The sequence below is a fragment of the Cajanus cajan genome, chromosome 6 (assembly GCF_000230855.2).
Source record: "Cajanus cajan strain Asha chromosome 6, NIPB_CcT2T_4, whole genome shotgun sequence".
Taxonomy (NCBI): domain Eukaryota; kingdom Viridiplantae; phylum Streptophyta; class Magnoliopsida; order Fabales; family Fabaceae; genus Cajanus; species Cajanus cajan.
Window position 1 is genome coordinate 42402856 of NC_138522.1, and position 14876 is coordinate 42417731.

General features: G+C 39.5%; 2 protein-coding genes across 5 annotated transcripts; both read left to right on the forward strand.

Moving 5' to 3' along the window:
- The first annotated feature begins 6937 nt into the window (after positions 1-6937).
- LOC145958704 (uncharacterized) lies at positions 6938-9510 on the forward strand. Its single transcript, XM_083076218.1, has 3 exons — positions 6938-7285; positions 7859-9263; positions 9506-9510. The coding sequence occupies exons 1-3, from the start codon at positions 6938-6940 to the stop codon at positions 9508-9510; spliced, it is 1758 nt and encodes a 585-aa protein (XP_082932344.1).
- Positions 9511-9588: 78 nt separating this feature from the next.
- On the forward strand, positions 9589-13438 carry LOC109787935 (alcohol dehydrogenase-like 2). 4 transcript variants are annotated; one of them, XM_020346537.3, is made up of 10 exons: positions 9591-9816; positions 9901-10040; positions 10147-10193; positions 10271-10596; positions 11551-11633; positions 11851-11926; positions 12013-12083; positions 12379-12474; positions 12685-12846; positions 13173-13438. In XM_020346537.3, exons 1-10 carry the CDS (start codon positions 9720-9722, stop codon positions 13284-13286), a joined length of 1212 nt encoding a protein of 403 aa, XP_020202126.2. In that variant the 5' UTR covers positions 9591-9719; the 3' UTR covers positions 13287-13438. The 4 variants fall into 4 exon arrangements, 2 of the variants coding, with proteins under 2 accessions (XP_020202126.2, XP_082933250.1); XM_083077124.1 differs by having other exon boundaries at positions 13204-13438; XR_014434692.1 differs by lacking the exon at positions 13173-13438 and having other exon boundaries at positions 9589-9816; positions 12013-12297; positions 12685-12728.
- Positions 13439-14876: the final 1438 nt, after the last annotated feature.

Genomic DNA, 14876 nt, shown 5'->3' on the forward strand with positions numbered 1-14876 from the left:
ACAGCTACTATCAGGAATTTGCATTGTCCCTTGGCGAGAGGGAACGGGCTGAGTATGTTGATCCCCCATAAGCCAAAGGGCCAAGGAGAACTGATGGTTCGAAGTTTCGCAGCTGAGGTGTGTATGAGATGGTCGTGTTGTTGGCATTGTATGCACTTCCTCACGTACTCAGCACAATCAGTTTTTAGAGTTGGCCAGTAGTAACCGGCTCTTAAGACCTTTGCTGCCAATGTTCTACCTCCCGAGTGGGAACCGCAAATGCCTTCATGGATTTCTCGCATGATGTATTCGGCCTGTTGTGGGTCAACACATTTTAGCAAAAGGGTGGAGAAGCCTCTCTTGTAAAGCTCCCTAGAGATAACCGAATACCACGCCACTTGTGTGCGTAGCTTCTTGGCTTCATTCGGCTCGGGCAGTTCTGTTCCTCTGACGATGAAATTCAAGAGTTCGGTCATCCATGACTTCGGGGCTTCATCGACTGGCATGCGTTCTTGTGTGACACTTGGGGTGGGCAACTCCAAGTGTATCGTTGAACGGAGTTGTCCCGGCTTGCGACTACTCGCTAGCCGTGCTAATTGGTCGGCTCTCTCATTGTTCCCATGCGGCGTGTGCTTGACTTGTATCTCCGTAAACTGATTGCTCATTCCCCAGAAAAGATGATAATATTAAAGAAGATTGGGGTCTTTGACTAGAAAGTTGTCGTTTACTTGTTCCGTGACAACCTTTGAATCGGTCCAGCAGAAGATCTTTCTAACGCCCATCTTGGCTGCCAATCTCATTCCTGCTAACAAAGCTTCGTACTCGGCCTGATTATTGGACGCTCAGAAGCTGAAATGCAAAGATTATTCCAAGGTAATATTAGACGGGCTTTTCAAGATGATACCGGAACCGCTGCCTTAACAGTTGGAGGATCTATCCACACGCATGGTCCAGGTGTCGTCTTCAAAATGCCCAGGCGAGGATAGTTCATTCAGGAAATCAGCTAAGCATTGTGATTTGATGGTGCCCCGTGGTTCAAAATAAATATCGAACTCGGACAGTTTGATTGACCATGCCATCATTCGGCCGGCCAATTCTGGTTTTCTTAGCACTTTGGCAATTGGGCAATCGGTTCGGACCACCACTGTATGACTCTGGAAATATTGCCGAAGACGTCGAGCCGCGTATAGGAATCCCAAGGCTACCTTTTCCAAGAGCTGGTATCGGCGTTCGGCATCCTGCAGCACTCAGCTAACGAAGTATATGGGTTGCTGCTGACCGTCTGCTTCTTGTATCATGACGACGCTGACGACTTCGCCAGAAACCGCCAAGTACAGAATTACTTCTCGTCCAGGGATTGGTTTGGCCAACACGGGTGGGGTGCCGAGTCTTTGTTTGAATAGTTGGAAAGAGACTTCACATTCATCTGTCCATTGAAATCTGTTCACTTTTTTTAAGAGGGCAATTATCGACTTGGAGGTTTCGGCCATACACGGTAGGAAGCGAGACAAAGACGTCAATCGGCCCGCCAATTTTTGGACTTCTTTGAGGCTTACTGGGCTTCTCACATCTATGATGGCCAGACACTTGTCTGGGTTTGCCTCGATACCTCGGCTCGAGAGCATGAATCCTAGGAACTTGCCGCCTGAAACATCAAAAACGCACTTGTCGGGATTAAGTCTCATTTGGTGTCTTCGTAGTGCTTGGAAAACTTCAGCCAGGTCGGCTACATGGGAAAACATGTCGGCCGACTTAACCACCATATCGTCCACATAAATTTCCATGTTCTTTCCAATTTTTTCATGGAAGATTTTGTCCATGAGTCGCTGATAGGTGGCTTCGGCGTTCTTCAAGCCGAACGGCATCACTTGATAACAATAGTTAGTTGATTCGGTGACAAATGCCGTTTGTCCTCGTCTCGGGGATGCATACGGATCTTATTGTATCTGGAATATGCGTCAAGGAAGGTTAAGAAGTTATGGTCGGCTGCACCGTCAACCAACCAATCAATGTTCGGCAGAGGATAGGCATCATTGGGGCATGCCTTGTTCAAATCTATATAATCAGTGCACATTCGCCATTTGTCGTTCGACTTTTTGACCATGACTACGTTGGCCAACCACGTAGTGTAATGGACTTCTCAGACGAACCCTGCATCCAAGAGCTTGGAAACTTCGCCTTCTATGGCTCTCTTCCTTTCCTCTCCGGTCTTTCTTTTCCTCTGGGCGACTGGTTTTGCCTCTCGGCACACAGAGAGTTTGTGAAAGAGGAAATTGGGGTCAATCCCGGGCATATCGGCGGGCCGCCATGCGAAGAGATCTTTGTTTTTCACCATGACTCGTTCGATTTCTCGCTTTGCTTGTTTAGACAAGTTAGAGCCAAGGTAGGTAACATGTGAATCAGTCGGCCCGATGACAATTGGGTGCCGATCTTCGATGGGTTTGACCCTCTCGGCCTGCTCCATTCGAGGGTTGAAGTCCACGATTGTTGCATCAAGCTCTTGCGTTATCATGTGTACGCGCTTCATTCCGCATGGTTCGGCCGCTCCGAGAAGTGGAAGCCGAAGACTGGCAAAATAACATTCTCTAGCCGCTTTCTGATCGGCATGGATAGTGATTATTCGACCTGACTCCGACGGGAATTTCATTGCTAAGTGTGGGGTTGACACAATCGCACCTAGCTTGTTCAGGGACGGCCTTCCAAGGAGAATGTTGTACGAGGTGTTAGCATGTACAACCACGTATTTGACCGGGATGTCTCGGGTTTCGGCTCCATCAAAATAGAAGCACGTGGATAACTTGATGTACCCATTGGTTTGGACACGCTCACCAGAGAATTCGACTAAGGGCTCGTTGTATGGAATCAACTCGGCCTCCAGGATGCCGAGCTGTTTGAACGTGTTCCAATAGAGGATGTAGGCCGAGCTTCCCTAATCGATCAACGTCTTCCGAACAATGCAGTTGTGGATTTAGACGCTGATAACCATGGGATCGTCTTGATCTGGATCAATGCCTTTAAAGTCAGATTCGGTGAATGTGATGGCCAGCAATCTTTGTTGAGTGTGTTCAACCGCGTGTATGGTTTAAACAGCTCGCAGATGTCTTTTTTGTGCCGACGAAGTGGAACCTCCGCCTGCGAATCCACCAACAATGGTATTAATGACCCTTCGGGGCTGGGTTGTCGGCTCCTCTTCCTTTCGACCCCTTGATCGACTACGTTCTCTGTAGGGACGCCTGTCGGACCTTTCTCTGTCAGGCTGATCCCAACGATGTCGGCGATCGTCGTGTCGGGGAGAATGAGGCCGATCGATGAAGCGTTGGAGCTGCCCTTGTTTGATCAAGTCCTCAATTTAATCTTTCAAGGTTGAACACTCCTCGGTCGAGTGGCCACGATTTCGGTGATACTTGCAGGATTTGATAGTGTCGGCGCGTGGAGGGGTCGAGGCTCGCTTCGGCACTGCCAGGACTTCCGACGCAAGAGCTTGATCTAGGACAGCCGATCGGCTAGTGTTCAATGAAGTGTACCGCGAGTAGGTTTTTCTCGGGGGACAAGATCCTTTGGGCGGCTTCGGTAAGAGTTCTCAGCCGGCTTTTCCATTTTGGCCGCTACCTTTGTTCTGGCCTGGTTGCGAAACTCAGCAAGTTCTTCCATCTACATGTATTTATCGGCGCGACGTTGTAGGTCGTCCATGTCGGTCGGGGGTTTCTTGCAGATGCTATTAGCGAATGGTCCAGGCTTCAGGGATGTGGTCAGATGGTGGAGGGCCACGGTTGGGTTCAGGTCTCGGATCTCCAATGCTGCTTTGTTGAATCAGCTCATGAAGGTCCGAAGAGATTCCTTCTTCTCTTGCCTTATACTCACCAATGCTAGGGAGGTTAGCTAGTGAGGTCGACTGGTGGCGAACTGGATGGTGAATTGGGTTGCCAATGTATTGAAAGAGTCAATTGAGTTGGCTGGGAGCCGTGTGAACCAGCTCAATGCTCGTCCCTTCAAGGATGTTGGAAAAATTCGGCATAAGGCGGCGTCATCGGTAGTGCTGAGGGTGACTTGAGTGAGAAAGATGTCGACATGCTCGTCGGGATTGGTTGTTCCTTCATATTTGTCTAGCGGGAGGGACTTCTAGTGGTCGAGGAGCGAAGATTGCATGATATTTGAGGTGAACGGGTGTCGGTGTGCTCCGGTCGGCGTAGAGTGCAACGGTCAGCCGGGTGTTTGGACAGACGAGGCATGATTTCCTGGGGCAGCGGCGGAGGTGTGGGGGTGAGAGGTGTGATGTCCGAGCGAGTGGAATGACCCCTGGGTGTGCGTTCGGGTCGGCTCGGAGGGTTTCCATGTGGGATCCTGGTTTTTCAGGGCGACATTCTCTTCCCTCAAGGCGGCCATTTCCTGCGCGTCTTTCTCTCTTTGTTTTTTCATGGCGGCCATCTCCTCCTTTAGCTGCCGCACCATCTCGGTTAGGTTCGTCTCATCAACCACCTCGACGTGGTCCTCGTCGGATCGGTGCTCCTCATTGGATCGGTGGTCTTCAGTGTTGGTCCTTCTTGTCTCCGCCATAGTAATAACAGTCTGTCTTCTCAAAGCTTTTGATTCGACCCCACGGTGGGCGCCAAAATGTTCCTGTCTAAGGGCACACTTGTAATCTTCCGGTAGCTGGAGGGTCGAACGAGAGCTCTGGGTGGATGCTTCAAAGGGGGAAGGTACCTGCAAAAGGCACTCCAACGCTCAAGTCAGGACAAACACGATTCTCGAGAATAATAAATGAACAGTAACATATCTTGTTTTACGTGGTCTATTTATACCACTTGTGATGGACCTTGAGCGTAGTGGGCCTCTTCTAACACTTACCAAATTAGGTAATACGGTGATAATCAGTTGATTATGCCTTAATCGCGCGTTTGTCCTTGTTAATCGTGATCCTCGTCTTAATTGTTGCTTGGCTTTATCGGCCTCTGGACGAGCTGATAGATAAAGGGTAAGGGTTGTCCTTCGTTGTTGGCCCTTAACCGGGCCGATAGATAGGGGTTGGGTCACCCTTCATTCTCGGTCCTTGGCCGAGCCGATAAATAGAGTTTGTCTTACCGGTCTCTGACCGAGCCGAGGTTGTGTGATTGGGTTCTCTCTAGGTTTCGGTCATTTGTCGGGCCGATTGTTGAGCCATTAATGGTCTTGTATGCTTAATACGACCATAGTCGTGTCCGAGGTTCGCGTGGATGTCTGATAAGACAGCACGTGTCAGTCTACGTGGCCGATAAGACCCTTCCGGTACAATTTTTTAATGCAATCCTTTAAACTATGGAAGGTTACTTATTATTATTATTAGTAATTTCATAAATGTTTAAATATGTTTTTAGTCTCTCAAATTTAAAATAAATTTGTTTCTGGTTCTTCAAATTTAGAATGATTATTTTTAGTCCTTGTCACTTTAAAAATCTTGTTTTAATCATTTAGATCACTAATAACATATCTGAAAGTGACAAATTAAAACGATTATACAATATCATTTGAATTTAATGCGATGTTTTTACTATAGGAATATCAATAGGTAAATTTTATGTAATAATATTTAATAAATTTTTTAACAAAATTTGAACATAAAAACTAAAATTAATTTTTTTTAAAATTATAAGAACTAAAAATAATAATTTTAAATTTGAAAGATCATAAAAAAAATTATCTTAAATTTAAGGGACTAAAAATATAGATAAATGTTTCAAATATTATACAAATTATACTATCATGACTTTGATCTCCCTCATCGTGACATTATGACTATTTAGAAGTAATTGTCCACTAACCAAGTTCTATTTTGTGGAATCCCTATGGAGACCATGTCAATAAATACAGCCGACGAGAGAGAGGCTCGAACGGTACAGTTATACATAAATAGTGTAATTTAATTTATAATATCAAATTAGTTACTTTTATATAATTTAATATAAATTAATTAAAAAGTTATCCTCTTTATACATAAAAAAAAAAAAAAAAAAAAAAAAAAAAAAAAAAAAACCTTCGATTTTCACTTTAATTCTTCTTTCTTTTCCCTTTACCAAATCGAAAGGTTCAGGGTTTTCCGCACGCACCTGAGCTCCTCTTTGGCCAAGACTAGCAGAAGCGATAAAATATTGATGCAATGATTCTTCTACCGTATATAAATTAATATGGTTCGGACACGAACGTCATTGTGGTGGAGTATATTCCCAAAAAGGTTACCTTTAAAATAAAATAAATGTTATGTTTAAAATTTAAATACGGCAAAATTACAGTAATGTTTAATTAAACGAAATGAATAATATGGGTCAGAAAAACCCAAACAGATACTTCCTAACTTATTTTCTTCTAAAAATGTCACATGCAAAAAAGAAAAAGAGCGTTGTGGTGTCGTGTTGCGGTGTTCACGTGACATTCAGAATGAAGTAATAACTCGCTAGTTGCATTTCTATAAAAGACAAGTTATAAAAAGAAAAAAACAAATCAGAGTCTTGTCTGAATCATGTTAGATAATCTTAAATTTTAGAGATATTCGAGTTAGTTATTCGGAATTATTTGTTTAGTTTGTTTTATCTTTTGAGTTATATGTTTCAGTTTAGATAAGATAGTTTTTGATAAGTTTTGTTTAGATAAGATAGTTTTTTATAAGATTTGTTTTGATAAGATATTTTATTATCTTTTTGTTAATTCGGTACGTTGTACAATGGCTATTTAAATGCCATCCCTTATTCAATGAAAAACACAGTGAGTTGCTACGTTCACCCACAACATTAGTATTACCTCGTCTCTCTTATTTTTTCTACAAATTGGTATCAGAGCTTTATGCTCTGAGTGCCGAGTGTGAGAGGAAAACAGTGTGCGCCTGTGAAGGGGAAAAAAGAAGAAAGAGAGAGTAATGGCGAAGGTTGTTAATGGAATGACTGTACCACAACTGTCAAAGAAAACCAATTATGATAATTGGTGTTTACAGATGAAGACCCTGTTGGGTTCCCAAAGTCTATGGGACATAGTAGAGAAGGGGTACCGAGAACCCGAGGAGGACGAAGACCAATCTGTGACTCAGATTGCCGCATTGGAAAAGACACGAGTGAAGGACAAATCGGCTTTGTATTTTTTGTACAATGCCATGGATGAGTCAGGTTTCGAGAAGATTGCAAACGCTGCATCTTCAAAGGAAGCATGGAAGATCTTGGAGGTTGCGCACAGAGGTAACCACCGTGTCAGACAGATCCGACTTCAAACTCTCCGAGGAGAGTTTGAGTGTTTGAAGATGGAGGATAAGGAACAAGTATCCGAGTACATAACTCGGGTGGAGAAGGTGGCTAACCAACTCGGAAGGAATGGGGAGTCAATGCCAGCAAGTAGAATTGTGGAGAAAATCTTGAGATCATTAACAGATGATTTCGAGAGTATCGCATGCGTAATTGAGGAGTCAAAGGACTTGTCAGTCCTCTCAGTGGAAGAGCTCGCTGGGTCACTCGAAGCCCACGAACAAAGGAGGAGGAAGATGAAGAATACACTTGATCAAGCATTACAGGCGCAACTTGATTTGAATGAAACTCGAAACACCCAGGGCCGAAGATCAAGTGGACAAGGACGAGGTGATCAAGGACGAGGCAAAGGACGAGGTAGAGGACGAGGTGATCATGGAGGTGGACAAGGACGAGGTGATCGTAGCCAAGGAAGTCAGCCAAGGTCGGAGGTGGAATGTTATAAGTGTGGCAAACTCGGCCACTACACAAAAGAATGCAGATCGGCAAATTGCTACAACTGTGGCAAATACGGTCACATAGCAAAGTATTGCCGAGCTAAAAGCCGAAGTGAAGAGAAAGAGAAGAATCTTCTCACAGAAGAAGAGGACGAGGAAGCAGGAATTTTGATGATGACGCAGAGCTCGGAGACCAAGCTACGTCCGAGTTGTGCCTCCGAGGATGAGCTAAACTTGAGTTGCGTGGAGAGATCAGTAGTTGAGCTTCCAAGCTCAGATGAGAAGTCAGAAGCCGAGCTTGATTCGAGTTGCTTAAACAACTCGGTCTGGTATTTGGACACTGGGGTGAGCAATCATATGTGTGGAGAAGAGAGTTTCTTCAACGAACTCATCAAGGTGAAGGCTGGATTCGTGTCATTTGGGGATGATTCCAAGGTGGCGGTAAAATGGCGTGGAACCATCAAGTTTATGCAGAAGGATGGACGAGTTGGAGAAATAAGAAATGTCTACTACGTTCCCGAACTTAAGAGCAACATCTTAAGCATGGGGCAGATGATGGAGAAAGGCAACTCGGTTCTGATGAAGGATCGAGTGCTTTATTTGAAGGACAAGCATGATCGCTTAATAGCCCGAGTGGAGATGAAAAAGAATCGGATGTATAAACTGGAGCTGAATATCATTCAAAATAAGTGCTTAAAGCTGGATGTGAAGGATGAAGCCATGATGTGGCATTTTCGTTTTGGGCAGTTAAACGTTGGAGGCTTGGCCTGCAAACTGTACAACCCTGTTACAGGCAAAATTCTGGTAAGTCGAGATGTCCAGGTAGACAAGGAAAGTGAGCGGAGAAACTCTGAAAAGACTTCGGGGAGTTCGAACTCTAAGAGGAAGAGCTCGGAGATGATAGGAAGAAGCTCGGATAGGACCAATGAGCATTCCGAGGAAGATGATGAACCTGAGCAGCTTAGAACTCGGAGCTTGCAAGACATCTACAACTCCACTGACGAGTTACATGTAGTATGTCTATTGACAGGAACAGAAGATATAAAGTTTGAAGAGGTGGTACTTGATGAGAGATGGAAGAAAGCAATGGATGAGGAGATCAGATCAATTGAGAAGAGTGAGACGTGGAAGCTGACAGATTTACCCACAGGAGCTCGGCCAATTGGTTTGAAGTGGGTATACAAAAGGAAGACAAATGCAAATGGCGAAGTGGAGCGCTACAAAGCTCGTCTTGTGGTGAGGGGTTATAAACAGCAGAAAGGCATTGATTATGATGAAGTCTTTGCACCCGTGACAAGGATGGAAACGATTCGATTATTACTGTCCTTAGCAGCATTTTGGAGTGTCCAACATGCAGTTTGGCTTAGAAACTTGCTAAGCAAACTGGAAATTATGAAAGCTGAGAAAGTGTTGATCCGAGTAGACAACAGGTCGGCAATCGAGCTAGCCAAGAATCCAATCAATCACGAAAGAAGCAAAGCTGAGCTAGTTGAGGAGTTTAAAGAAGTGATGAAGAGGGAGTTTGAGATGACCGATTTGGGCATCATGAAGTATTTTCTGGGTTTAGAGGTGGACCAAAGAACAACAGGTATTTTTGTGTCCCAAAAGAGGCATCGGCCACCGCGACGCCGGGGGTGCTGGACGTCGCATGGCTCGCGGGGCCATGGTACGCGGAGGAGTATCGCACTCTGGAAGAGGCATCGAAATGAAAAAGAAAAATTAAGCTTATGGGGGAGTTTTGTTAGATAATCTTAAATTTTAGAGATATTCGAGTTAGTTATTCGAAATTATTTGTTTAGTCTGTTTTATCTTTTGAGTTATTTGTTTCAGTTTAGATAAGATAGTTTTTGATAAGTTTTGTTTAGATAAGATAGTTTTTGATAAGATTTGTTTTGATAAGATATTTTATTATCTTTTTGTTAATTCGGTACGTTGTACAATGGCTATTTAAATGTCATCCCTTATTCAATGAAAAGCACAGTGAGTTGCTACGTTCACCCACAACATTAGTATTATCTCGTCTCTCTTATTTTTTCTACAAATCATGTTTTGTTCTAGCCACACAAACCTGAATTCCTCCGAAGCCATGGCGAGCAGAAGCAATATCAAAGAAAGCATTGGCAAGCCAATAAGATGCAAAGGTTCTTCCTATCCAGATGTGTGTATTATATGTTATGCTATATATATATATATATCTAATCAGTGTTGATGGTGACTTGAAACAGCTGCAATATGCAGAAAAGCAGGGGAACCTCTTATAATAGAGGAAGTTGAGTTGGATCCACCAAAGGCCTGGGAGGTCCGGATCAAGATTTTATGTACAACTCTGTGCCACTCTGATGTAAGCATGTGGAAAATGGATTCGGTAAGTGTAGCTAAGGAATAATGACCGATCAATCAATTTTATGTTCTTAAGATTTGATTAATAAACTTTTCAGATGGGGATCTTATATGAATTTATGTTTGCTCAGGGGCCATTGGTTAAATTTCCAAGGATTTTCGGACACGAAGCTGTGGGGTAATGATTAATAACTTGAAATTTGTATGTAATTGTTGTGGTGTGTTTGATAAAATTGGGTGTATTGGAAGCAACAGAGTAGTGGAGAGCGTGGGGGAGCATGTGGAAGAGGTGAAAGAGGGGGACTTGGTGGTGCCAGTGTTCTTAGCAAACTGTGGAGAATGCAGTGACTGCAAGAGCCCAAAGAGTAACCAGTGCACCAAATTCGGGAACGTTTATACTGATAAAATGCCGAGAGATGGAACGAGCAGGTTCAGGGACATGAAAGGAGAAGTGGTGCACCATTACTTGCATGTTAGCAGCTTCTCTGAGTACACGGTGGTGGATGTGACCCATGTTGTCAAAATTACCCATGACCTTCCTGTTGATAAAGCTTGCTTGCTTAGTTGCGGAGTTTCCACAGGTTAACTACAAACTCAATCAAACCTCTCAACTTTTCCATTCACTGCAAAATATCTCACTTCAATTGATTTCCTTTTTAAGATCAACCTGTTACAACTTACAAGAGAAAAAAATCTTTAGTATGATTACTAACTTTTTCATTATTAGTATATATAAAAATTACTTTAAATATCATTATCAAATTATATTTGTAATTAAAGGAACACAAAGTTACATGAGAACTAAAGGTTACGAGATAAATTGACTCGTAATTTTTTTTAAACCAAATTATAATATGAATTATTCTAATTTCTACAAGGTATGGGATTAAAATAAATAAACTAATTTATCCATCTCTTATTATACATGTTTCTATTATAAGTTCGAGAGGGAGGATATTTATAAATTATTTAACTTCTAAGTTATGTGAAACTCTTTTTAGACAGATTATAACAAATTTCATAGTCATGACTAAGAAGTAAGAATGACAGAATTTTCCTCTAAGCAATGTGAAACTTTTTTAGGCATATCAAAACAATACCTAAGAGAATACTAAGTAATTAAAGTTGTTTTAAAAGTAATTTTCCAATTTTCCTTATAATTGTTTCTTTTCTTGTAAAATTAGAATCTCAACTTAATAATTTGCATAATGATTTTTTCATTTAAAAATTATAATTATAATTTAAAATAATATAAAAAAAACATGCTAAAACACTACACTTAAATTTTATCCATTTATTATAAACTAATATAGAAGAGACACTCCACATGAAACTATGTAAAATGAGTGTGGTTAACAATTTGAGAGTTTGGTTATGGATAGTCAACTTGAGTGAATTATGAACAGAAATAATTCTCGATATTACTTTAGTTATTTACGAATAAAACAATCTTAATTAGATAGTTTGGTCGGAATGTGTAAAGTTGGAAACTACTTAACTTGAAATTCTAATTAGATTTACCCTTTCACTTGCAGGGATTGGGGCGGTATGGAAGGTTGCTGACGTAGAAGAAGGATCTACAGTGGCTATTTTTGGGCTTGGTACCGTGGGCATGGCTGTAAGTTTAATTTTGCCAAGTAAAGTTAACTTTATCTCATCAACACTTCATTTTGAAAATTTTGTCTCTTAATTATGCTTGTAAAAATATTTTTGTCAAAGGGAAAAAATTGCAATAACTGTTAAACTTTTAGTTTTTTAGTATCATTTTTACTTAATTCCGTTTTTGAATCAAGGTTCATAGTTATTAAAAAATTGACATAAGAAATGATGTATAGGTTGCTGTAGCAGCAAAGCAACGAGGGGCGTCAAAGATCATTGGCATCGATCTGAATCCCGAAAAATTTGAAATAGGTATTTTTGGCTAATGAACCTTTTTTGTTAATAAAATATATTTGTATCGTGTTTTGGTGTTGAGAAGTGTCACTTATCTTACGCAGGAAAAAGATTTGGAATCACTGATTTTGTGAATCCTTCCGATTGCAAAGAGAAAGAGAAGTCCGTGAGCGAGGTCTTTTATTTTTTTTTTTTTTAGGTTCGTTCCTGGAGTATCCACCGCCGACAGCAGTGACTAATCTCCTCGCTACGTTGGAGGCACCTCAAAGGGTGGGATAGCTGGCCCCAAGATTTAACGCGGCTGCATACACAAGGCAGGATTCGAACCCCTGACCTTGCTTAAGCGTGGATCAACCCCTACCGCTGAACCACACGCTTGGGGTTACGAGGTCTTTTATTTTAACTCGCATTGACGAAGGATAATTAATTAAATAATGTAAATATTATGAATACGAATTTTTCTCTCTCAGGTGATTAAGGAGATGACGGATGGAGGTGCTGGTTATTGCTTCGAGTGCATAGGCTTGGCTTCTTTAATGGCTGACGCTTTTAATAGCAGTCGAGATGTCTGTTCTCTCCCTCTTTCAATTTGGATGCAATTTCGTAAACTAATTTGAAGCTTATTCAACATTTTTCATCACTTCAAAATACACCTTAAAAGAATTTAGAATTTACTAAATTGTTTCTTTAGTTTATGCATTTTCTTTTTTCTTTTTTTGCTTTCCCTTTACTTAAGTTTTCTATACACTTATTTTTATTGGTTTGTTTTGGACCAGGGTTGGGGAAAGACAATTATATTGGGAGTGGACATGCACGGCTCGCCACTGTCTCTAAGCCCTTATGCCCTACTGAGAGGAAAAACTGTAACTGGATCATTTTTTGGAGGCATCAAACCCAAAATTGATGTTCCCTTCCTTGCCAAGACGTATTTAGACAAAGTAAGTTTTATATATTTAATTAGTAAACATGCATTGCTACTAATTTTAAGCTCAAAATTATAGATTAGAGAATCAAGAACAATAGAGCTGCCTGTGTCAAAATTTCAATTATAATAACATTTCGTACCAAAATGGGTTAAAATTTCAATAATATATATGTTTTAAATGCACGACTTGTTAAAAATGGATTATTAATTGAAATCACAAAAAATCAACAATATTTACCTACAGGGACAAACAAGCAATTTCCTTAAAAATAACTTATTTTGATATCGAAAAATTATTATGTAATTTATGTGTATGTTTGCTTTCACTCTCTGTCGAAGCTTAACATAGATGACTTCATATCGCATGAAGTGGGGCTTGAGGACATCAACAAAGCTTTTGACTATCTCCTGGAAGGAAAGAGCCTTCGCTGCATTATAAGGATGAATCACTAACCAGCTTGTCAACATTTTCATGGGATCCTCAAATTAAACTTTGTCATCCTTTATCTCCGCATGATAATAAAAAAAGCCTTGTATTTGTAATATTAAGCCTACAAATGGAAATAATCATAAATCATAATGGAGGAGTTCCTCTTGGCTTGACCTGTGTTAAGGCCCGATGATAACCCCTTACCCATATGATCTTATGTTGTGTGCTTCATGTCTATGGGGTGTATGTATTAATATATATATATATATATATATATATATATATATATATATATATATATATATATATATTTGTTATTTTTTATTTTATAATAAAAATATGTTAAAAGTTATATCAAACATTTTTTTATAAGTTAGGGAGTATCTGAAATAACTGCCACAATTATATTGTTTTAATAATTAATTATATGTATAATCATTTATAATTATTACTATAATTGATTATATTCTAAATCATTTTTTATAAGTTTAATTTTGGAAATTATTTTTTAAAGTTTATTAACGGATAATTATATGATAATTTCGTTTGAGTAAATAAATCAACTATTACACAACAAATTACGAAAAAAAGGGTATGAAGCCAAAATAAACCTTAAAGGAAAAAAAGTTGTTGGAAACAATTAGAAGCTTCAAATTTTGAGATGGATCTTTTTTTTTTTTTTTTTTTACAAGTTTCAGTTAATACTCTTCAGGCACACTGATTAATTTTTTAAACAACTTTCTTTTCTTCTGAAAAAAAACAACTGAAATATAAGAATTTCAACTAACAAGTTTTATGTTGTTAGTAGATGTCTCTTAAAACTCGGTTTACTGTTAAAATTGTTTAAATAATTCATACATCTATATCACTTAGACAAAGTTTACTGTTAAAAATGTTTAAACACCCACATATATGATATGTAATTGGTAAAGAAAAATATATTTAAATTAGTATAAAGAGTTAACGCACCCTTCAATTAGTTATTTATTTGAAGAATAAAAAATTGCATTTAATTGAAGTATATTATATATATAAAAAAAAGAGTACAGTATGGAGGAGTGAATTAATAAGATTAATTAAAATACAATTAATTATCAAAAATTAAATTCACTGTATATGATTGCGGACTATGTTCAAATATTTTACAATTTACATCACAGGAAATTAGAAAAGAAATTATGGAAAGTATAATTAATTATTTAAATATATGTAAAATATTTTTTTCAGTATTTAAAAGGACTGAGGCCCAAACATAGAAAATAAATCATGTAAAGAATTCCAACGTAATTTCCGTATATGATGGCCCAAATGGTGTACACCAGTTCGCTAAACATTCTTTTTCCTTTTCATTTTATGGCAAGTAACTAATTACTATTTGGTTTCAAATTGGGTGGAATCAATTTTGATAAAAAAAAAAAAACTTTAAAACCTAATTTAATCGGAATATTTGTACAGCATGCAAAATAATTTTGAATAACTGGCACTATGTATACGCAAATTTAATTTAATTTTAATCTTTATATTTTTGTTTGATTCATTATCAATAAGTATATTCATCAAACATGAGAACATTTGTTCATATATAAAAATTAGGATTGAAATTTTGACCACTT

What these genes read in the sequence shown, in the direction of transcription:
- LOC145958704 (XM_083076218.1), top strand. Translation starts at nt 6,938, where the DNA reads ATGAAGACCCTGTTGGGTTCCCAAAGTCTATGGGACATAGTAGAGAAG. An exon ending in ACATAACTCGGGTGGAGAAG is followed by an intron (nt 7,286 to 7,858) that starts GTGGCTAACCAA and finishes ATGATGACGCAG; the next exon opens with AGCTCGGAGACCAAGCTACG.
- LOC109787935 (XM_020346537.3), top strand. Translation starts at nt 9,720, where the DNA reads ATGTTTTGTTCTAGCCACACAAACCTGAATTCCTCCGAAGCCATGGCG. An exon ending in GCATGTGGAAAATGGATTCG is followed by an intron (nt 10,041 to 10,146) that starts GTAAGTGTAGCT and finishes ATGTTTGCTCAG; the next exon opens with GGGCCATTGGTTAAATTTCC. An exon ending in AAGAGAAGTCCGTGAGCGAG is followed by an intron (nt 12,084 to 12,378) that starts GTCTTTTATTTT and finishes TTTCTCTCTCAG; the next exon opens with GTGATTAAGGAGATGACGGA.